At 47.8% G+C, this 23,921-nt stretch overlaps 1 protein-coding gene across 1 annotated transcript in view; it reads right to left on the bottom strand.

Annotated features, from left to right (window-relative positions):
- Positions 1–23,921, bottom strand: part of DNAH9 (dynein axonemal heavy chain 9) — a 147,339-nt gene that overhangs the window by 79,445 nt on the left and 43,973 nt on the right. The window contains exons 34-49 of the mRNA XM_058817530.1: positions 23,464–23,674; positions 21,168–21,295; positions 20,421–20,529; positions 19,429–19,576; positions 18,186–18,360; positions 15,916–16,089; positions 14,691–14,898; positions 11,747–11,912; positions 10,787–10,889; positions 9,630–9,869; positions 6,615–6,776; positions 6,167–6,363; positions 3,445–3,607; positions 2,401–2,524; positions 1,107–1,249; positions 13–174 (exon numbers count right to left, since the gene is read on the bottom strand). Coding sequence (XP_058673513.1) covers positions 13–174; positions 1,107–1,249; positions 2,401–2,524; positions 3,445–3,607; positions 6,167–6,363; positions 6,615–6,776; positions 9,630–9,869; positions 10,787–10,889; positions 11,747–11,912; positions 14,691–14,898; positions 15,916–16,089; positions 18,186–18,360; positions 19,429–19,576; positions 20,421–20,529; positions 21,168–21,295; positions 23,464–23,674 — 2,613 coding nt within the window. The remainder of the gene's footprint in view (positions 1–12; positions 175–1,106; positions 1,250–2,400; positions 2,525–3,444; positions 3,608–6,166; positions 6,364–6,614; positions 6,777–9,629; positions 9,870–10,786; positions 10,890–11,746; positions 11,913–14,690; positions 14,899–15,915; positions 16,090–18,185; positions 18,361–19,428; positions 19,577–20,420; positions 20,530–21,167; positions 21,296–23,463; positions 23,675–23,921) is intronic.

The raw sequence follows: 23,921 nt of genomic DNA, 5'->3' as shown, positions 1-23,921 counted from the left end.
TGTGGTGCTCACCTGCAGGGTGTCCATGTCCCGCAGGAAGCGGAGGCTGACGGACTCCAGGGCCTGGCGGGGCCATGGTTGGAAGCAGTCCATGGTGGTGCAGCTGGCCAGTGCCGGGAAGCGGCGGCTGCGGAGGCGCAGCTTGGGACCCACGGGGGACAGGCACAGAGCCACCTGAGGAGCAGGACAGGGCACTGAGGGGCAGGGCAGGGGCAGGGAGAGCAGCACCTGCCCTGCCGCTGAAACGGAGGGAAAGTTTAATGGATTTTCATCTATTTCAGATTTAGGTAAAATGCACCGTTTTAAATTATTAAGTCTGTAGCTTGCTTACGTACATGAGATGTGTTGTTTAGTCTGGGCTCAAAACTACCTGTTCTCACAAAAAACTTATACTAACAAAAGAATGTAAAAAGAGATAAGAGAGACCTCTTAAACTTTGAAACATAAACTACAAGAAACAAACAAAATTACTTAAGAGTTCTTTCTGTACTTTCTCATAAAAAAATAGCCACAAGTGTAACACAAAACTAGTAAAAACTAGTATATTAGTTTTTAAAATATATTTTAAAACTACTAAGTTTGTAGAATCCATAAATATGTGTGTAATGTAAACAATAAACAGCCTCTGCTTGATGATATTGGTCAGTTCCCCAGGAGTCCTGGATTCCCAAAATAGGAGGCAAAACAATTCCTTCTCTAGCTGGGAACCAAGGACAAATGATCCAAATCTCAGGCCCAAGAGCACAAACAACATGGACTGAAGAGAAAAAACAAGAAGGATGGGACTTAATAACCTAAAGCTGTAATTGGACAATTAAATCCAATATGCAAACGGACCACAGATGGAAACTAAACTTTGTTATGAAAATATGTCTTGAAGAGCTGATTTTTGGCCTTGGTTCACAGAAAAACCAAGATAGGGTAGAAGCCTTGTACCCCCTGGAGCTTGAAAATCTGGAATTTTGTCTTTCTGGCTAGGGAAAAGTACTGGAACTAGCTACTAATACAATAACAGGCTAAAAATATGTGTGTGAAGAACACAGAGAATCGATAAAAGGAAAAAGGCAAAAAATCATTCAGCGCCAACCCTTTGTGCGCCATCTCACCTTCAGCTGCCGTCGGACGCGCTCGATGAAAAACCTCCAGCAATTCTCCCTGGAATCCACCAGCCCCCGGCCCCTGACTTCATTCCTCACACTGCTGATGATGTTTTCCACTTCATCATCAGGGAAGAGATCTGGGATTTCCCCTAGGAGAGAAGGGCATATTCGGGTTTGCACGCGTGGATGTTGTTGTAGTCTCAGAGCAAAGGGAAGGTGCTGTCCCCCTCTTCAGGGGCTCAGGGACATCCCCTTTTCAGGTAAAACCCCTGCACCGGGTTCCCCTGAGCCCCAGAAGCAGCAAAGGGGCACACAAGGTCATTCTGCTGAAAAATAAACATCTCTGAGAGCAAACTTCCTTATAAAACACAAGGGAAAGGATGACAGAATAGAGTCAAGGTACAGAAATTAAATTTTTTTTTAGCTCTGCAGTCTAATTAGATTAAAAAAGAAATATTCGAATCCCTAATATGCCATATGTATTATAAAATCATTGTAGTTTTGCAAGTGCATTAATTACACGTAAAATTTTTGCAGCTGTTCAGGGCCCTTTCCAGCACTGGCCAAATAACTCCCCGACCATCCAAACATTTTATGAGTTACAAATCTCGTAAAAAACTTTTATAAATTAATAGTTAAGCAGCTGTTTGCCAAAAATGCAACCAACCATATTTTTTTCTTAGTGTTTCCTTAATATATCACATATTCACTTCCTTTCTGGCTTCTGATTTGATTAAAATCATCGTTATTGAGCCAGATACTTTCAATACGTGTACTGATCACTTAGGGAAATACACGAAATACACTAATCAGAAATCTGCTCATTCATCAAAAAGATTAAAAGGTACATTTTGTTCCAGATAATGACAACAAGTGAAACAAGTAATTAAGACACCTCACTATCTCAGGTTGCTCCAAGCCCCATCCAACCTGGCCCTGGACATCTCCAGGAATCCAGGGACAGCCACAACTGCTCTGGGCACCCTGTGCCAGGGCCTTCACCTCAAACTTACGGATAGCCAATTAGACAGAAGCCACCTGAGCAATTTACGAGAAAAATAAGAGAACAAAGAAACTAATTGCTTTTGTGAGGTGTTTTACCAGGAGCACCTGGCTCAGTTTTTCTCTCTGTTTGTTATTTTGTCTTTTATTAAACCTTTTTATTTCCAACACTGCAACAGAAGCCATCCTGCTGATTTTTACACTTCCAAGAGTAGCTGAGCTATCTTGGGTGTGTTGTAGACCTCCAAGAGCTGATCAGACCTGGCTGGAGGAGGCTCCTGTAACACGAGAGCTGTACCTGATGCCAGGAAGTCGTTGACCAGCACCAGGAACTGCTCGTCCGCCACCTGCGCGTCGCTCAGGAGGAACACAGAGCCCACGTTCTTCAGCCCGGCCTTCAGGTACAGGTTTGCCAGGTCTGCCTGCAGGGGGGACACCAGGAGGGGTTGCATGCTGCAAAGCATGGGCCAGGCACAGAAATGGGATCATTCAGAACAGGCCAAGTGGCTGAGAACATCAGCACAGCTGAGGGCTGAGGCTCAGGGCTGGGCTGGGATGTTCTCAGGGCACTGCCAGGGGAGCCCAGGTGTGGCTGCAGCCCTGGGCACACACACTCCAGCAAGGCATGTGCTTCTCTCCACAGCAGCATGTCATCTCTGGGGTGTTTCAGTATCTCATTTAGATTAAAAGAGCCCTCTAAGGACATCACATCCAACTGTTCCCCCAGAGTAGCCAAGGCCATCACTAATCCACGTCCCTAAGAGCCACATCCACATGGCTTTTAAATCCCTCCAGGGATGTGCATTTCACCACCTCCCTGGGCAGCTATGCCAGGGCTGGACAGCACTGTCAGTGAAGAAATATTCCCTAATATCCATCCTAACCCTGTCCTGGTCCAGCCTGAGGCCATTCCCTCTCCTCCTGTCCCTGTTCCCTGGAGCAGAGCCTGGCCTCCCTGGCTGTCCCCTCCTGGCAATAGCTGTGCAGAGCCACAAGGTCCCCCTGAGCCTCCTGTTCTCCAGGCTGAGTCCCTTTCCAGCTCCTTCAGCTGCTCCAGCCCCTTCCCCAGCTCTGTTCCCTGCCCTGGACACGCTCCAGCCCTCAATATCCTTCCTATCCCAGAGCTGTCCTCAGCACTGGAAGTGTCCCAGCAGTGCCAGCACAGGGCATGGGCACTACCCTGGCCCCGCTGCCACCCCAGAGCTGGGTCATCCCAGGAGGCCTTGACCTCTTGCCCACCTGGGCTCACAATAATCCTCCCCATTCTCTCTCCCATCACACACCACCCCTTCAGGGCAAGCTCTGCTCTTTTTTTACTTCCCCTCCAATTCAAGTCCCCCACCTTGAGGTCAGGGACGCCGTAGCCTTTCCTCAGGGTGATCTGGAAGACCTCCATGGAGCAGAGGAAGGCAGCCAGGCGGGTCAGGCTCTGCTTGCCCGTGCCTCCCACGCCGACCAGGAGCATGTTCCCCCGCGGCGCCTCCAGAACGCGGCTGATGCGGCAGCTGCACCGAGCCATGCAAAACCTCTCATTAATAACACAGCTCTCCCATTTCTCTGCCCACTGCTCCTCAATACATATTTTATTCACTAGGAAATTGCCATTCTTCACCCCGCTCAGAACACAGTCTCGGAGATGTGGCAGCAATCAATGCTCATCTCTGATGAGACCTGTCCAAAAACACCCCCAAAGTTTGGTGGAAATTTAAAATGTGCCAATTTTTTCCCCACCTGCCAAGTCCTGCTAGACAGAACAATGTTTAAGTGAAGGCCTTGCAGGGAGTGCAAGGGGAAAAGGATGTTACAGTGACATGCAAAAACAGAGCAAAATTCAAGGCTCTGTCCCCCCTCCCCAGAAAAGCCCCTCTCTCTTCTCAAGGCTTTGGGATTTGTGCACAGGTGAGCCCTACTGAGCATTAGAGAACATCCACACCTAGCTGGAATAGCACAAACCTACCTGGAAAACAATCTCTGTTCCTTTTATCCACACCATCACTACATAAGAGTGAGATTTTCTCACTCTTGCAATGAATTTGCTGTTATTTCCCAAGTCTGCTCACCTGAGAGTCCTGTGGTGAACTCTGTCTGCCTCCCTTTTGTTGTTCTTAAGCAAATTCTGACACCCCCACATGTTCCCTGCTAGGTGAAGGGGGTCCAGAGGATCCCACCTGTGGAACCCTCCCTGTCCAGGGTCTGAAACACAAGCCCCATTCCTTTATTCAGCTCCCTTCACTATTTTCCTGGATTAATCTAATTATTATTCATTTAAGACTCTGAGAAACACTACCCTGCTTGATTACAACTCCAGTGTTCCATAATCTATGCACAGACTCTGACTGATTTTTTTATAATTTAATAATTTCTGTGAAATTATTTCCATAAAAGCAATCCAGACTGTGAGGAGAGCTTTAGCATTCCTGCTCTGAATTACCCAGGACAGCTCTGCCCGTGTTCCTGCCTTGATGTGCTCTGTGCTGTGACACAGCCCTGGATGAGGTGACTGACAGGTATCCCCCACGGCCCTACACATATTAAGTCATCAAATGTCTTTTTTCCTTCTTTTTCTCTCCCAGTTGAAAATCTTCAGCAAATTCAAGCTGACATTCAGAAGCTACTTGAGATGGAAGAAGTTGTGTATTTCAGCCAAATGCAATTTCCAAATGCAGTGAATGAGATTCACTCAGCTCCTGTGAAATTGGCAAGTGCTGCTGGATGCTCAAATCTTCCTTTCCTCATTATTCTCAGTATGAACCGGAGGGGCAGAGCCATGTTTTGCAAATTCCAATTGCAAATCCCGATTTATGTAAAGTGCAAGAGGAGCACAAGGTCAATATTCCTGACACCATTCTGCAGGCAATATAAGCAGAAGGACTCATGGACAACAGGACAGCAGATTGATTCCATGGCCCCCATGGATGGAGGAGGGAATGCCCAGACTAAACACAGGTTGGGAGCCTTGGAGCCTTTGGAACAGACAAATTTGTATGTGTGTTTATATATATATTATATACTTATATTCTATTATTTATATTATATATAATGTAAATATATCAAAATAATATATGTAATTATATATTAATATGTTTTTATATATTATCTATTAATATATATTTTATATAGTTTATTTTTATATTTATATTTTTATATATATGTAAATACATATATATATTTGTGTATATATATACACATATACATACACACACACACATTTATTTATATATATATATATATATATATATATATATATATATATATATATATATATGTATTTATATATATGAAAATGCTACTCCTGTATATATACAGATATATATAACAGGCTGCCAGGTCCAGTGAGAATTAAAACCACCCACCCTGGCTGCAGCAGGTCAGGGGCTTCCTCCCAGCTTAGAGTCCCAAATCTGCCAAATCTGCACCTCCTGAGACAAGGTTTCTGTACAAATTCAAGCTCTGATTGCCAGGGCAGCACCATTTCCTGAAGCCACCTAAGGCCAGCTCTGCATCCCAGCACCCAGAAGTGATTCTGTCCCTGCTGGGATTCCCTCAGGCTGTGTGTGAGAGCTGGAGGTCCCCCCAAAGCATGTAAACAGCTTCATAATAATCATCAGGAGGCTTATTTTCATATAGTCCCACATGTCCAATTTCCAGCTGGAATCCACCTGCACCCCCAGGCATCTCCATGCAAGCAGGTTTTCCAAAGGATCAAAGCAGTTTAAATGCCTCCATCCTTTAAAAGCAGTAGCTGAATGCACATAATCTTACTTTATACAGAGGAAAATCCCTCTAAGGGTCTGTGTAAATGTGGTCCTAAACCAACAGTCAGCATTTGGGGAAAGCCCAGTACAACCAGTTCTGTCCTGGCTGGCAAGGGAAGACACAAAAGCACCTGAATGTTGTCACATCTGAGAAATGTTTATGCAGAGTGCAGACCTGGCACTTCGCCCTGTAGAACTACAAATTATTTGCCTCAGCCCATGGATCCATATTCCTACATCCTCCAGGAAACCCGACAGAACAATCTGCACAGACAAATGATGGGGGAATAAAGGCAGAAAAGCCCTTACACGTGGCTCATGGCATCCTCAAACAGTACCAGGTCCATGGCAGCGTTGACTTCGTTGTAGCTGTCCAAGGCTTCCACGAGGATCTGGTTCAGTTCCTCCCAGCTTAGAACTGGCCTGTAGCCAGGTTCCCCAAGGCCTTTGGCAAAATGGCAGTAAATATTCATGTGTTTGGCCTGCTCTAAAGTGTCCTCAATGTCCTGGAAAAGAGCAGAAAATAGTAGAGAACAAATGCAGGAAAGCCCACTGCAGCTCTGAGCCACCTTCCAAGGGAATTATGGTGTTCCAGCCTTTTTATGTCCACATGGTTGCACCTGCTGTTGGAAAAGGGGAAACAGGCTCAGGAATGAAAGAGTGGGAAAGGAAAATCCCCAGAACTGATCTCCCTTCCAACAAACCCATTCTGTTCCATTCTCATCAGTATTAGACCTCACCAGACCTCCATACTTACATCATAGCATTTCTTCACCATCTCCCGCTGGATTTTATCAAAAGTGTCCCAATCCACTTCCTCAACCATCCTATCCCGGTACACCCGGTTTGACTCGTGCAGGTAGAGCTTCACCAGGTCTTGGGGCTGCTTCAGACATTCAGGGGTAGAGAACAGCAGGCCCTGTGGAGAGCAAAGACAGCCAGGAAACCCAGCTTGGTCCTGAGGGATTCCACCCCAGCACCACCAGGCTGAGTCCCCCTCACAGCCACCTGCACCTGAGCAACCCCACACCAAACACCCAGGGAATATGTCCTTTGTGAACCCAAAACTCCCAAAGATGCTTCTCAGCCCAGAGGGGTTTGAGTTGGAAGGGACCTTAAGGATCATGCCATGCCATCCCTGCCATGGCAGGGACACCTTCCCCTGTCCCAGGCTGCTCCCAGCCTCAATGTCCAACCTGGCCTTGGGCACTGCCAGGGATCCAGGGGCAGCCACAGCTGCTCTGGGTAATCTGTGCCAGGGCTTCACCACCCTTTACAGCCAAGGATTTCTTCCCAAGATCCCATCTAAACCTCCGCTTTGTCAGTAGGAAGTCATTCCCCCTTGTCCTGTCACCGTATCCCTTGCCCAAAGTCCCACTCCAGTTCTCTCAGAGCCCTTCAGACCACAGTCAGTTCACTTCAGAGCACTCCTCAGGCTGAACAACCCCAGTTCTCTCAGCTTTTCCTCCCAGCAGAGCTGCCCCATCCCTCTGACCATCCTGGTGTCCCTCTGGGCTCCTTCCAGCAGCTCCAGCTCCTTCCTGGGAGGTTCCCTGGTGCTGGGACCCCTGAGATGGACAAGTCTTTCAGGTGAGGTCTGACAAAGCAGCACAGAGGGGTAGAAACCTCCCTCAACCTGCTGCCCACAGCCCTGGGAATGTTTCCCACCTTCTTTTGAAGGTTTAGACTCATTATTACCTCTTTTAATCCCTCACCCAGCCTCCCCTGCCCAGGCTGGGGTCCTGCTCTCAGCATTGGGGCCCTGCAGAGCCAGGCACCAGCCCAGACACATGGTTCTCCCATCCCAGCCCCATGCCATGGGTGCTTTGTCAAGAAGGAAAAAAAGGTTTGGAAATGTTACTGGTGGCTATTTTTTCTTTTAATCAATTAATTCTAATTAGGTGCATTCTGCCTGCAGGAAATATCAGTTGCTGTCTGCTTAGCACAGTATGTTTACCATGAACTCTATTAAAATGCATAAAAGAATTATATTTCAAAGAGGTGTCGCCTATACTAAGCCTATTAACAGCACACAGGGTTTTCAATGGTATGAATTAAACAGACAGCTTTTATTCCTAACATCTAATTATTTATACATTAAATAGTAAATGAATTGAAAGCAATGTAAAGCAGGCCCTCTCAGCTCACTGGTCCATGGTTCAGATTGTTTGGATTTCACATCTGTCATTACAGCTGTCAAATTATTTTATTTATTCCGGAAAAAAAAAAATTGGTGAGAAAAGCTGACATCTCAAAGAGAGGAAGGAAAAACATATCAGATCCTAAACTGATTAAAATTAAAAGTCACTCAATCTTTCTTAAAGGGACTGCATCTAAAGACCCCCACCACCCAAAAGCAAGAAGGGCACGTGGCTGTGGGTCACTGCATCTGGGATGGAGAATAGGGGCCAACATTTAAAAGAAACAAACAAATAAAGAGGATGGCGAAGCCCTGGAAAGGAGAATGAGGAGCATTCCTGTCACCCTCTGGCCCAGAGCGGGGATCTGGCAGGATGTGATCTGGCAGGATGTTTTCTCTTACCCCCCCAACCCTGGCACAATTTGAAGCCTCCCACTGAAATGCTGCTCTCTGAAATGTTCTCTCCCTGCACCTCCCAAAGCCCAGATTAACTGGAAGGCAGGATTTCCCCAGACCCACATCTCATTTCTGAGCTGCTGCTGCTCAGCTGAGCACAGTGACAGCCCTTACTCCTTCCTGCCTCAGTGGAGTTATTCACTTGTTCAAGGTCCCAGATTCCCTGTCTGTCTCTGCTCCAGCTCCTGTCTGATGGCAGGCACAAGGCTCTGAACTTCCACGTGCCCACTTGGTGAAGCAGATGTTAACAAGGACAGTGACAAATGACCAGCTGGGGGTTTCGAACAGGCTACAGTGCTGACCCTCGTTGTGGCTGCTCAGGAATTTATCAAATTTTATTAATCAGCCTGAAAGCCTCTTTGAGCAGTAACACCAGCTGCTCCAAAGCATAAGACTGCTGGGGAAAACAGCAAAACAAAATCTCACCAAGGATGGAAGACAACATTTCTGGAGCTAAACAACTTCACTTTGGTACAGTAGCTGGTAATTCAGTTTCAGTGGTAAAATCAAAGCTGGTTTGGATGGATTTATCAGCTCTTTAACTGCCAGCCTGCATGCTCAATGCTGAGCACCTGAGAGGACATGCTGGTACAGCCACCAAGCTGCCCTGGCTCTGGCAGAGCAGCTGAACCAAAACCAGCTGTGCTCTCCTCAGGTTCAGCAGCCCCCAGAGCCTCCAGCCCCTGCCCCTTGCAGGAGGAACTTCCCAGTGTGGTGGAGTGGTGCCATGGACCCCCACACCACACCATGGGGTGGAGATCACCAAGACAAGCCCAGCTCCAGCACCCTGACAACAGCCACTGCTCAAAGGGCTGGGGTAGGAGCCCAAAGCTCTCTACAGCTTGTCCTTTTTCCAGCCAGAGGACTTCAAACCCCTCAAAACCCACACCACCTTCTGGAGCTGTGCATCCCTCCCCATTGGCCAAAGGAGGCTGGAAAGTAAATAAGCTTTTGACTGATTTTCCCCCACAGTCATGGGTGATGGCCCTGGAATCCATTCAAAACCAACCAGGGATCAGGAAATGGCCCCAGGTCACCCCCTGAGCCCAGGGGACACCCATGCTGTGTCATTGCTAAATGGGACACTGTGTTTGGCTCACCAAGGGCCAGAGGGACCTCAGCTGCCTGTGACACAGGCACAAACTCCAAATGGCATAGGACAGGAGCTGCACTTACTTGGAAGATATTGGAGAGGTCTCTGAGGTTGAAGACGTAGTGGAACTTGACAGCTGTTGGCAGGAACGTGGCAGCCACCTTCCTGTGCAGCCCCAGGGCCAGGGCAATGAGCTGCTGGGCTGATTTTTGCACAGCCTCTGAGAAGTTCCCATTGGCCAGGTGCTGCACCAAGATGGTGCTGTAGATCCTGGACAAGGAGTCCTGGTCAGGGTTGGAGAGAGCGAAGACACAGAAGTGACGCTGAGGAAGAGAAAGTGAGAGGTGGAAAGGTCAGAGAGATGGAAACCACCTCCCAGGTCAGTACCCTCTCTGTGGCTGGCCACAGCACTGAACATTCTCATCTGGGCTCCACTTCCCAGGAAAGGCTGGCCCAGATGATCATTTGAGGTCTGTTCCAACCTGGGATGCTCTATGATCCCATGACTTGAAGTCCACCAGAACTATGTCCCCCTCCAAATTCCCAGCAGAGGACAGCTGGCAGGAGACACCTTCTGCTGGCTGAACAAGGGATTTTTGGTGACATTTCACAAGGGAAGCTCAGTCCATTGAAGAGCTGAGAGGTCTGAAGGCCCCACAGACCCGTGGTGAAGCCCAGGCCTGTCTCTGGTAGGAGTAGCCCCAGAAGGTGCCACCTCAAGAAGACCTTTTATTCATGAAGAATAAAAGGTCTCCCTTGCAGAGGAAGAGAACACAGAATAGTTAAGGTTAGAAAGACCTCTGAGGTCAAGTCCAACCTTTGAACAAATCCCAAAGCATACTGTGGAGTGCCATTTTGGAGATCATTTTTGAACACATCCAGACTTGGTGACTCCACATCCAGACTTGGTGACTCCACCACTTCCCTGGGCTGCAAGTTCCCAGTGTCCGACCACCAAAAGACTTTCAAGAACTGAACTATGGTCCAGCAGTAACTATCAGCTAGAGGAAGATAAAAATCTGCCTGTCTGAACCAGAAGACAGTGTGTGAGAGTGTGTGTCCAGCTGCCTGGGAACTTGTGACTTCTTCTTCCTCCCACTGGGCAGTAAAACAAGAGGAAACACAAAGAAGGGAGAAATTCCATCAGGAATTAGCCACTTCATGCTGTTTCCACTGATTGAACGACAACAGGGTCTGAAGCCTTGAGCCTGAACAACCCACCCATGGAGCAGGGCTTTACCTGGAGCCGGGGGTTGATGGTGAAGCTCCCTGCAGTGGGGTTCATGCAGGACACGTACTGCACATTGCTGATCTCCTTCAGGGACAGCCTGCTCCTGTCGTACCTTGGGGCACAGCAAAAGCCACAGATGGTGACCACACACCCCTGGGTGTAACAATCCGTGTCTGCCCAGCTAGCTCAGTCAGTACAGCATGAGACTCTGTCACTGTCACACGAAACAACACGAGCGCACACACTGCTGCTTTTAATGTGAAGAAGAATAATTTTTTGTTAGATGACAGCTTAAGGGAAATATGGGCTTCAATCAAATATTATGCCTTGTGGGAATCTACAAAATCAGAGGGTTTTGGGAAAGCTGCAGAAGGTCTCAGAGGCAGCAGAACTGTGATGAGAGCTAAGCAGCAGCCATGAGATTGGTCAGCAGAAAAATTATTTAAACTGTAGAAAAGCAGGGGCAAATAGAACAATGGTCTGTGTATTAATGCTTGTCTAGAATAACTCCCTAAGCTACAGAAAAGCTTATCTAGTGAGATATTAGGGAGTTCTAAGCTTAATAATGGAGCTCTGTGCATTGTGTTTTAAGGCTCATAAGCAGGTATTGTATTCGAAATAAACAAGTATTGTTTAACCAAAGGTACCTGTGCTTATAGTGGTTGGATAGAACTACTGTCAATGTGCTTTTGCTTTGTGTGATTGGTCAAAAAACTTTTAAAGTGAGTTGTAACATTAAATTCTGTGTCTGCTGCCTGGGATGTGAGCTGGTGGCATCTTCCCATTGTCATAATCATGTAATGAGACTGATGCTGGAAAATAGAACAGCTCAAGGCAAGTTCCCAGCAGTCCTGTCCTGTTTGTGATTTGTACACAGACCCCAGCCGGTGTCAATACTTCTGCTTTCCTTGCTTTTAGCAGTGCAGATCTCCCAGTTAGCCACCCCAGAGCAATCCAGCAGCCTCGTACCAGTGTCCATAGTCCAGGTGCTGCCTGAGCAGGGTGTGGGGCTGCACAGTCCCATAGGCATCCACCTGGGGCATGTTCAGGTCATCCATGAAGTACACCAGCCTCTTGGTGCCTGGGGGGCCGTAATTCCTGCCAGCCTTTTTCTCCAGAGGCTTCTCCAGCACACCTGTAGGGGCAGGAGGGACTGGGGTGAGTGCTCAGCCTGCTGCAGGGAGCCCCAGCCCTCCCAGCTCACCTGTGATATTTGTGGCTTTTTAGGAAGGAAGAGCACGAAGAGAAAACTCATTTGGAAGCTCTGGAAAATTCCCATTTGTTTTAGCAGAAGGCTGAGGTTATATGCTGCTCTAGACTGTAGCATATTGGGAGTATTTACAATGCTGGAGTGATATTTAATGCAGATCACCCCACACTGCTGCATAAAATGTTTTATAGGTTATTGATTTCTTTCACTGTGGCCTGAGCAACCTTTATTGCCTCAGGAAGGGGCAAAGCAAACAGCAGCAGCTTTTCTGGGGTGAATTTCCTGCCAGAAGCTTTCCTGGAGCCCATCCTCACTCCCAGGTGCTCCCAGCCCTCCTGGAGATGGAGGCAGAATTTATTTCACTGTCAGATTTTTGGGGTTATCGCCACTCCTGTAAGCAGCAGCAAGGCAAGGAGCAATCCTTTGTAATTAGGGACAACTGGGAGTTTTGATAAAAATTTTGTGCAAATGCACACTTCAGCCATCCCTTATCAAGGGCAAAAGTTATTAGGGAAAATTTATATTCTGGGTTGTTTTTTTTTTTTCAGACCACGAATCTTTTAAAACCCCATTTGTTTCCTGCTTGGGTGCCCTGCAGACAGCCTGGTTACCCACTAAGAATTCAGCTGTTTTCTTGTCACAGACACTTCTGCACAAAGCCATGAATTACGCTTAGAAAAATGATAGATTTTTCCTCAGTGGAGTCTCTCTCCCCCTTCAATAAAACCACAATATTTGAAATTTCTGGTAGCAAGTCAAATTAAGTGTTTCAAATAAGCATTTAATTTAAATTTAATTAGGCCTTAATTAACACATAAAATCAGCCCTTTTCGAGGTTAAACAAGGATGCAGGAGATTCATCATAGTGAAATGCAATTACTGGGGATGAAGTGACATGTTTGTGGAAGTTGCATTTTAATTCAAAGCTTATCCCACAATAATCCTGCAGGGTCCCTGCTCTGGGCTCCTGACACATCTCCATCAGCCCCTCAAACACTCAGATTTGGCAAGTGTGGCCCCTCTCACCCTGATGGCCAAGGGGGAAAGAGTACCCAACCCCAAAATCACCATTTAGTCTCATTTTTTCAAGGCAGATCTGGAGGGGGAAGGTGGGGAACGAGGGCAGGGATGGAGCTGATGGAGGAGCAGAGGTCCAAGAGGGTATGGACCAGCACACCAGAGGTCCAGGCTCCACAGGAAATGGGATTTGGTCACAATAAACCAAAGAAAATCCCCAAAATATGCTCAGGTTTGGGTACAGAGAGAATCTGGCTCCTGTTAACCACCATGCACATGAAAATCTGTAAGCTACAGGTCCACAATGATTGTTTGAACCACATCCCTGTGCTTCCCCTCAAGAGTGCAGCTCTGCACCTTAAAAAACCTCTGTCCCAACAGGCATCATGACTAAAAATGCCTAGCTTTCAGGTTGGCTCTTTGCAAAGTAAATGAAAACTAGAATCCCAAACTGCTTTGGATTCACATTTTACAAATCTAAAGAGGCACCTGCTGGGGATGAAAAAAAAGCAGCCAACTGACAAACTCCACAAAAAGGGACAAATTAACTAAAAAATGAGCAGTGGGGAAGGATGCCAGGCAGCATAAATCACACTTCCCTGTGATGAAGATGTGCTGGGCTCTGCAGAGGAAGGAAGGGAAGGGCTCAGCCTGGAGCTCAGAGCAGCAGGGACACCCTGTACCTGCCCCACACCTGCACACGCTCACCTGGGCAGGTGGGGAACACGCAGCTGAGCCCCCTCCCAAGCCAGGGCACTCCCCACTCCAGGGGGAAAAGGAAAAAGGGAGATTGCACCCATCACACTGCCCATGGCTGTGAGAATTGCCAAAATAGGAGGTTTTACCCATTGTTTTTTTCTTGAAGGGCTTCCCTGGGGCAAGAAATTCCTCAGGGGTCTGAGCCCCCCAGGCCAGCAAGCTCTGTGCCCCTGGGCAGGGGGTGGCACTTGATGTGGGACATGTTGGGCTGTGGCAGGAGAGGAACACAGCCCCAGGAACAGGCCTGGCTTCCAGCCTGCCACGTGGCCATTAGCACCATCCTCACTGCTAATTGGGATGCAGCTCCCATCACTGCACACCGAGGACAGTTTGGATCCTCTCCAAAAAACCCATCTTATTCTTCAATTCCAGCATGTTAAAAACACTTCAAGTCAAATACAAGCCATGAAAACTGCAGCAGATTGAAGCCTGGGCTTTGGCACAACTCTGAACCAGAGTGGTGGGGTTAAGAATGCAAATCCTTAGGTTGGAAAACATCATCTCCACAAAAGCAGGGCTCTGCTGAGCAGAGAGATTCACTGTAGGATTGTGAGTGTGCCCACAAAAACATGGGCAACTCACCCAGGGGTCTTTCCTTCAGATCCCAGTGCACATCAGCTCCAAACCACAATGGGTGCCCCAGGAATACCACAGAAACACAGAATGTTACAGAATCACACAGAATGTCACAGAATTAACCCGGCTACAAAAGACCTTTGAGATCATCGCGTCCAATCTGTGACCTAACACCACCCTGTCAACTAAACAATGTCACTGAGTGCCACATCCAGGCTTTGTTAAACACCTCCAGGGACACTGACTCCACCACCTCCCTGAGCAGCCCATTCCCATCCCCAACCACCCTTTGTGCACAGAAATTCCCCCGATATCCAACCCTAACCCCCCCAGCACAGTTTCAGAGCTTACCTTGCAGCATGGCAGAGGTGGTGTAGTAGTTAAAGGGCACCTTCTTGACCAGGAAGGCGTCGGTGTCCAGCGAGCAGAGCGTGTCCCCCAGCAGCACGGACTTGCCCGTGCCAGCCGTGCCCACCAGCAGCACAGGGCGCCGGCGCTGCAGCAGCCTGGCCACCAGGAACTGCACCCGCACCGTCTCAGCCGTGGGCACCAGGCAGGCCTGGGGGCACAGCACAGCACCACCTCAGTGGCCCTGCCCTGCCACTTTCAGGTTTTAGCCTTTTAGGGAAGGAATGATGGTTGTGGAACCATCAAATCAATATCTAATGCTGCCAGCCATTAAAATTTATCTTTTCAGGGGTGACCCTGTGTCATGGACATATTTTATGGAAAATCCTTTCGTTAGGATGTTTTCTCCTAAGAAGCTGAAAGGCCTCAGGAATTAAATGTAAACAATGATTATCTGCTGCTGTGGAATGCAACAGGTGCATCTGTGATTGGTCTCATGTGGTTGTTTTTAATTAATGGCCAATCACAGTCCAGCTGTCTCAGACTCTCTGCTCAGTCACAAGATTTTATTATCATTCCATTTGTTTCCTTGCTAGTCTTCTGATGAATCCTTTCTTCTATTCTTTTAATATAGTTTTAATATATTATTTTCTTTTAATATAATATATATCATAACATAATAAATCAGCCTCCTAAAACATGAAGTCAGATGCTCATATCTTCCCTCATCCTGGGACCCCTGCAAACACCACCACACCCCTGGGAACAGCAGTTGGATCTCCCCACAAAATCACACCTTGCTAAATCAGTGATGATTTTTGCAAGTCATCTGCTCACTGTGGAACTTCTGAAAAAACACAGGAGTGCAACTGGCAAGCACAATTCACTACCTGAGGAACTCTTTTCTTGGCACAAACATAAACCCATCTCTGCTTACAGCCACAAGAATGACAACAAGTACTGGTGTCTCAGAGGCTTTGTCCTGCTCTGTGTCACCACCCTGGGCACAGCAGCTCCCTGCCCCTGCTGTACATCACTCATGTTTGGAAGATGGATGGAGGTTGTGCTGTTACTGCCAAAGCACAGCAAGAAAAGATGGGTGATTTAGTTGAATCCAATAAAGAATTCCATCAGTGCCTGGCCTTTCACCAGACTTCATTGAAACACCCACGTTCAGTCACTGAAACACAGGAACTCCTCCAGCCCAGTAGGTGCTGGGGTCACCTACCTGCAGTGGCACCTCTGGATCAAATTCAAACTGGGGGATGAGTTTAGACCAAGGCTCAAACTTCTTTGCTTCTGGATCAACGTAAAAGTCAAAGACTGTGCCGTGAGAAGGGAACTTGATTGTCTTGAATTCTGCCACCCACCACTTGCTGAACTCCACTCTGTAATCCACGAGCTGCCAGATAAAGAGAGGAGAAATTAGACAAATCCAGAGAAATTCATTAAAGATGGAGAATATTATTTATCCGAGTCCACCAGAGTGGGATTAGTTCTTAAAAATATATTCCACAGCATAACAATCTTATCCTTTTTCCTAAGTCTAATTTTTCATTTTCTTCATTTTTTCTCATCACTCCTATTTATACCCCTAAATAATTCATCCTGTGTGTTGATCACTCCTAGTATGTCTGAGATTAGACAGATGGATCAATTTGAAAAAGAGAAATACGTGCCTATGACTAAACAGACACTTGATTGATTTTTGGTGCCTACTTCTTCCAACAGACAAGGACACCACATTCATCTCCATCCGTGGCCATGGACAGTCAGAGCATGCATACCAAATCTCTTCCTCATAAATCACACCACCCTGCAAACACTTCGTTGTTGTTTTCTGGACTCTTTCCAAGCAGGAGCAGCAGACCCCAGTTCAGCAAAGAATGGGAGAGTGGTTGCTGGCACAGAACCCAGCAAGCTCCTGCTTTCCTGCTTTTCCCCCTTCTATCCCTCCATGCATGGAGATCTTCAAGCATCTGAACTTTTCTTTTGGAGCTGGGGTGACAGCTTTTCCTTTAGACACTGAGTCAGGATTTGCAAAATGTACTTAGTCCCCTTCTCTGCCTCAGGTCTCCTCTGTGAAACTGGGCCAGCCACTGTGTGAACCCTTCCCACGCAGAGCACAGGGACTGCAGCCCTCAGCCCTGGGGAGAAACAAGGGGGGAAGGAGGGGGAAAGTGCTGCTACAAAGATGTCTGGGAGAGAGCACACGCATCACTGAGCCAGTTTGAGCAGCACAGTTTGTTCCTGGGGCATCTCTATTAGGTCTCACCTCCCATTGTCACCACAGAGGTTTTTGGGAGCAGGTGGGACCAGGGACTGCTCAGGCTCCCACAAGAAACCTGGCTTTGAACTGAGTGTCCTCTGAAAAGCTCCCCGAGCCACCACACATCAAAAGATCAGAGGATTTGAAAACCACATCATTAGCATCCAAGGTTTTGCAGTCTCGTGCTGCCCAGAGAGGCAGAATGACTGTAATCTCCTTCCTCCTGCTGTCACAACTCCTCAGCCTGGCAGCAGAAAAGGGATGTGCAGCACTGCTAAAAGCTTTCTCACAGTGCTGCCTCGCCCTGCTCCCAGTGCTGGGAGGGGCTGAGCCCTTAAGTGGAGCAGTCCCAGCCCCAGCTCTATTGCCAGAATGGTGTCGAGCTCAAACTGCTTCCTTAACAAAAACCCCGTGTGGATTTCTGCTAATTTGAGGGCCTGAAAATGGCAAATCTATCATCTGCTTTTATAGAGGGGCCCCGCTCCCCACCAACAAACACCGAGCAGTGGGAAGCCTTCCAGCCTGTTTCTCCTGACATTTCAGCAGCAAAAGGTCACCAGGAAGGGCACCTTCAGCAGGGAGCAATAAACAGCTTTTATATTGGATCATTTTTCATCAGGCTCCCCCTCGCTCGGACGCCGTTTGCTCACGCTCTCCTGCCTGACATTTACAGAGCAGCAACGCCCAGAATCCTCCCAGAGGGATGCTGAGCCTGCTCCCAGCTCCTCCTGCCACACACCCGGCTGTGCCAAGCCCTGCCATGCCAGGGCTGGCTGCTGTGGCACGGGAATGCCATGTCCAAGTGCCACCAACCATGCTCAAGCTACAGTGAGGGGCTGGAGGAAGCTGCTGGGCAAGGGCCATTTTCTGAATTAAACCATGCCCCCCAGGCTTGGCTTAAAAGTCACTGAAAGAAGCAGGGCTGAGGTTTTCCCAGCTGGCATCCAGGCAATGGAGGGTTAAATCTTCCATAAGGACCATGAAAGCTGGTCTGGCTCTCCACAGCCTCAAGGTGATGGCACCAAGGGAGCACTACGCTGAACTTGGCCATTCTCCAGTGCTACCACCTGGATAATGAGGCCTTTCATGAAAAGGATTGTTTAGTTCAGGTTTCCAGGTCAAACACCAGCACTGACACAGCTTTAGGTCTGGGAAAATAGAAAAAAAATAGGGAAAAAAAGGCAATAAAAGGTCTCTTGAAAATTGCTGATCTTCACATCTCTTCTTACCTGGTCCTGGAACATGGAGCCACCAAAGGCCCAGACAGCAGCAAAGACAAAGTAAAGTTCATAAAGCTCCTTGGGACAGTCAGGAGGGGTGTTGTCCTCTGTCAGGAGGCATTCCAGCAGGTAACACAGCATCTGAACCATGCTCTGCTCAGGAATGGGAATAATCTTCTTAAATCTGAGGGATGGAAATGGAAAACATAATTGGGAAATATAACTGGGTGAAGCACCAGGGCTGCTCCCAGCCCAGGAAAGCAAGGCAGGAATGCTTTGGCAGAATATCAGTATTTTCCTTGTCATCAGGAAGAAGAGAACACCCATCCTCTGCTTGGCCCTGCTGGCACTGGCACACACACACATAATAACAGTAATCAGAAGTTTCAGGCATTTAAAAACTTTGATCCTCTTGAAAGAAGTAAAATGGAGGAGTTGCTGAAGGCGATGACTTCCTGGGAGCACCAGGAGTTCAAAAGCGGTCAAATAGAGGAGTAATAAAATAAAACCTTTCATCTTGCCATTTTACATTCGTTTAAGCTACACTTACAGAATTCCAAACTAATATTGTAGCAGCACTGAAGTCCTCCATAAAGTAATTAGAGCTATTTGAAAGGTTGGTTCTACAATTTCTGAATTAAGCAAGCTACCAAAATACTCAGCTCGGGGCTGGTGCAGCTAATCCTGGGGATTTCATGGGCTGACAATTGCTCAGCACAGAGAGCTGGAGATGCTTGATGGGCTTTGCTCAAAAAGCTTTAAAGTTTGGGCTCCCAGAGAGCAGTTTCCCAGCAAGATTCCCAGCTCCCAGTCCCAAAGAGCAAGACTTGCACTCATGCAGCTCCTCCTGACACCTCCTTGTTGGGGCTGATGGCGCCCAGGTTCAGTTGTTCACTGACTTTTGTTCTTTTTATTTTTTTAAATGAAATTGCAGGTATGGGTATTATAATATTATATTATAATATTATATTATGTTGGGATATATTATATATAATCTAATACAATGATAATAATTCTATTATATATAACAATATAATTATAACAAACATAATTATAATAAATATTAAAATTATAATGAATATAACACAATTTATATTATATATAAATAAATAATACAATACATCAGCCTTCTGAAAACAAGGAGTCAATTCTCATCTCTCACCTCATCCTGGGGACCCTCACAAACACCAAAACAATTAATAACCACAAACCCTTGCCCTCTGGAGGGGACAAAGGCAGCCTGCAGGGGTACCTGGCTCTCAGGGTGTCCAGGCACACGGGCAGGTATTTGTCAAACAGAATGGTCAGGTTGGCCCTCTCCGACTGCACCTCCCGCCGGTCAATCCAGCTGCTCACGGGGGCATTCCAGCCCAGGTCTGAGGGGTTGATGTACAGGATCCCTTGAGGTGCAGGAGAAGAGACAAGGGTAAGGACACAGCAGGGGCTCTCCCTTTTTTCACCAGGAACTTTCAGCTACTCTCTGAAACAACTGAAACCCTGTCAAATACACTTGGTCCCTCATTAACTGAAACAACTGAAACCCTGTCAAATGCACCTGGTCTCTCACTACCTGCTCCCTCCTCCTGCCCCACTGCAGAGGGGACACATTCACAGTGAAGAGATGCAACTCAGAAAACCAGGACACCTCTCATGACCCTGCCCCAAATTCGGAACATGCTGTTGCCTGAGCCCTGTTATTGCTCTGGGCACCAGCCACCAGGGGACACCTTCATTCCCCGTTCCCATCCTCTGCTCCAAAAGCTCTTTGGGACAGAGGCTGCTCTCTTCTCATCAGGCACACACAGAGCTGTGCAGGAGAGTTCTCTCAGCAGTGCTGCAGCCATGACCCCACAGCAGCAGTGGGAACACTCTGAGTAAACCCCCAAGACGATGGCAGATTGGGATCCTCAGTGTATCTGTGAGCTTCAGGAACACTCCCTGCACACCACAGGCAGCTGTGCTTCCAACCTGGCAGCTTTCAGAGAATCACAGAATCACCAGGTTGGGAGAGACCTTCAAGATCATTGAGTCCAATCCAGCCCCAACATCTCAACACCCAGCGCCACATCCAGGCTTTGTTAAACACACCCAGGGATGGTGACTCCACCACCTCCCTGGGCAGACATTCCAGCACTTTATCACCCTTTCTGTAAAAACTTTTTCCTGATATCCAACCTATATTTCCCTTAAGACTGGCCAACAAAGGGCTGCAAAGAGCCCCAGGTGCAGCCCAGCAGGACCCACCTGCCCGGGACACGGTGGCCGGGGTGGCCGTGCGCAGGTGGCTGATCTCAAACAGCAGCCTCATCGTGGGGTTCAGAGGAATCCTCTCGTTGCTGGCCAGAGTCAGCACCTGCAGACAGACAGACAGACAGCTGAAGCTCTGCCAGGAACAGGAATGAAGAGTGTTTAGCACTTGGAACTGCTGGGCTTGGCTGCCCAGCCCAGCTCCTTGAGGCACAGCAGCAAAGGGCTGCAGCCCTAGAAGGACAAGGGGGGATTCTGCCCCTCTGCCCCATCCAGGCCAGACCCCACCTGCAGAGCTGCCCCAGCCCTGGGCTCAGCACAGCGAGGAGCTGGAGCTGCTGGAGAGAGCCCACAGGAGGCACCAGGACCAGCAGAGGGATGGAGCAGGATGCCAGGACATGATTTCTGACAGGCACAGAATGCTCCTTCTCTCTTCCACAAATCCAAAGCACTTCCTCAGAGTGGGGAAAAGACAGAATTATGTACCTAACCTACTTCTAAAGGGCCTGAAGTTATGATCAGGATATTTGCAATTACTCACATGCACGCCTCTCCAGAAAAGGGAAATTCCAATGAAAATAAGTTTTATTTCCCTCATGCACCATTGCCTTTATGCAATATTGTTTGGTGTGTCTGAGGAAACACAGCTGCATTATTCCAGGAGATGTTATTACAATCTGCATTTCTCCCAGGCTGAATCACCCCTGACAAGGAATACCTACTTCTTTACCTGACATCCATTACCTTATTATCATCCATCACAGTGTTCAGAGATTCAATCCACATTGGATCAATATCTCCATCTAGTACCATCCACTTGGGACCATCATGTGAGATGTTGGCCAGCTCTCTCATGATTGATGAAAACAGTCCTGGGAGGGTGACATGAATATGTTGATGAACATTGAAGTTGTCACCTGCTCTAACAGATTTTTCCAACAGCTTCCTAAAAATTATGCTTTCCCCTTATACATTCATAACTCTTTCCATTTGGACATAAATAATACTGTATAATGAGATCTGCTTTGAAGAAAAAAAATATTATCAGAGTTATTATCACTGAGAATGACTGTGGGCCTACATGAACTTCATTCCCACTGAAAACCATAAGACATAGGAAAAATTAAGAGCAGGTACTCAGAGAAAACAGACCCCACAAACTACACGATGCAGAGAAAACCATCTGAATATGCCTTGGAAATTCTTATATTTGGGTTTATTTTTTCCTGTGGTTTGAAGTATATGAGGAAAATCAAGATGCTTTAAACACTGGGTCATGGGTTTAGTGAGACTGAGGGGAGAACAAGCCCAGACTGACATTGAGTGACAGAACAAAATGTCAGTAAAATCAAGGAGACAGAGAATATACAGAGTCTCAAGGGGAGTAAATAATGAATGCTAAGAAGAGTGAGAAGCTGGGAACAGAGCAGAAGTACTGCAGGGCAAATGAGAGCTCCGCAAAACCATCACTCTCCTCCATACGAGGAAATACCTAGGGAAAGGCTGGTCTGCATGAAGGAACATCAGGCAAGCATTAAAAGCAGCCTCTCTCCTGAGAATTGTGACAGGCATGCTTTTTGTTTCTCCAGGACCAGCCATTCCCTTGGGATGCAGGTCAGGAGCCGCCGGTGGCACTGCATGACCCAAGCAAAGCTTGTGCAGAACAGCTCAGCCACACAGCTACAGAGGGGGTCAGAGATAAATAACACCTCCCTGGCTCTGCCTAGGCTCCATTCCTCATGCTGGGCACAGTTTGGAAACCTCTCCAGCACTGCCAGTGCCAGCAGCAGCTCCTGCCTGGGAGCATCACAGCCACGGTGGCAGCAGGAGGGAAGTGCCCCTCTCCCAACCTTGGGCATCCACACCACAGAGGGGTCTTGGGATTTGAAAGGAGAGTTTGGATCTACAAATAGCACTTTTAGGATTCCCTTGTGGGGCCTTTTTCCACCTAACATGTGCAAACTTCCCAGCTGCTGGCAGAAATGAGTGACAGGATGAACTCGGGAAGAGGAGAAGGAGGAGCTGATCCATAAGGGGACACATCATCTCCTGTCAGGCTGTGCTGAAAATGGCCTAGCTGCTCTTTGGCACCAAGAAACAACATTTCCAGGAATGGTTAATGCAGAAAATATCTCCCTTGGGCCATTAGAGAGGAGCCCTGTAAGTTCTCTTGAAGCATTAGAGGATTTAGAACACTGGACAGCCACCTGCCAATGTCCCTCCTGCTGTCCAGTGCCACCCACAGCCCCTGATCCACAATCCCTAATGTGCAGCTCTCTCTGCAGAGGGTTGGCTACATCCCACACTTCCCTCTGTCACTTTGATTTAGGGTGGCCAATCACAATTAAAAAGAAATTAACCCTGGCACTGGAGCGGAGCAGGGGGCAGGAGGGGTGGTGGCAGGGGGAAGGGGAGGTGGTGGCAGCTCCTTCTCCTGGAGACCTCTGGCCGAGGATGATTTATGGAGCTGTCCTCCCTCACCTCCTCCTCAGCTCCCAGGGAATCAAAGCTGCCTTTCTGGATTAGTCACAAGCCAACGTTTGCACTTTGCATCTCTGTAATCTTTCAGCAGGTCTAAATGCTCATCTCATCCTCCTCAGGAGCAATCAGGATCAACATCCTGGCAAACACTGTGTGCTGGAGATCAGGCAGGGATATTCAGAGAAAAAACACCTCAAAAATGCTGCTGGGAGTGTCCAGCCATAGAAACCTGGAAATGACAATTTTTGGGGGGCCTCAGTGCACAGCACTGGGCAGGAGGGAATTCTCTCCCATCAGCAGCCCAGCCCCAAAAAACAACCTGCCTTAATTAGGAATTGGGAAGCATTGGTGTTAACGAACATAATGATTATTCTTATGGCAAAAAGATAAATTCCCAAAAAGCTGTGACACCCTACATGTCCTTCCAACAGCAAACACTCACACAGCTGGGAGCAGCACCTGGGCTGTGAGACCTGCACACAGAGACCCATCATCCACTCAGGAGCTTCATTAAAAATATCCTTTTTATCTCCAAATTCAGCCACGAAAGGACATTTACCATCTCTCCACTCCCTGGTTGCTGGGTTAATGACACCGAAGAGCTCATCATTGGTGACTGCTTTGGGGTTGAGGTCTGTCCACACGGGCCGGCGCTTCATCCTCTGGTAGGTTTTGTGCAGGGACCTCAGCACCTGGGACTTGCCTGTGCCTGCAGCCCCCACCACGAACACGGAGTGCCGGACACTGAGCAGCTCCTCCAGCTGCACCACCTGGGGAAACACCCCAGAGATCAGACACGCCAAAGTGAAGTTCAAATGTGCAAAATCTAAAGGGACAGTGTCCCTGTCCATGGCTTAGGGTTGGAATAAGATGTCCTTTATGGTTCCTTCCAACCCAAATCATTCTGTGAAATTAGCTGCCACTGGGTCACAAATTTCTATACAAGAGCCCCAGACACACAAAGGGATTTTGAGAAAACCCAGTTGAGCTGATGACAGTGCAGGTAAAGCAGTGTCA

The sequence above is a fragment of the Ammospiza caudacuta genome, chromosome 19 (assembly GCF_027887145.1).
Source record: "Ammospiza caudacuta isolate bAmmCau1 chromosome 19, bAmmCau1.pri, whole genome shotgun sequence".
Taxonomy (NCBI): Eukaryota; Metazoa; Chordata; class Aves; order Passeriformes; family Passerellidae; genus Ammospiza; species Ammospiza caudacuta.
Note: the sequence above shows the minus strand (reverse complement) of the source record. Positions and strands in the feature narration are given on the sequence as shown.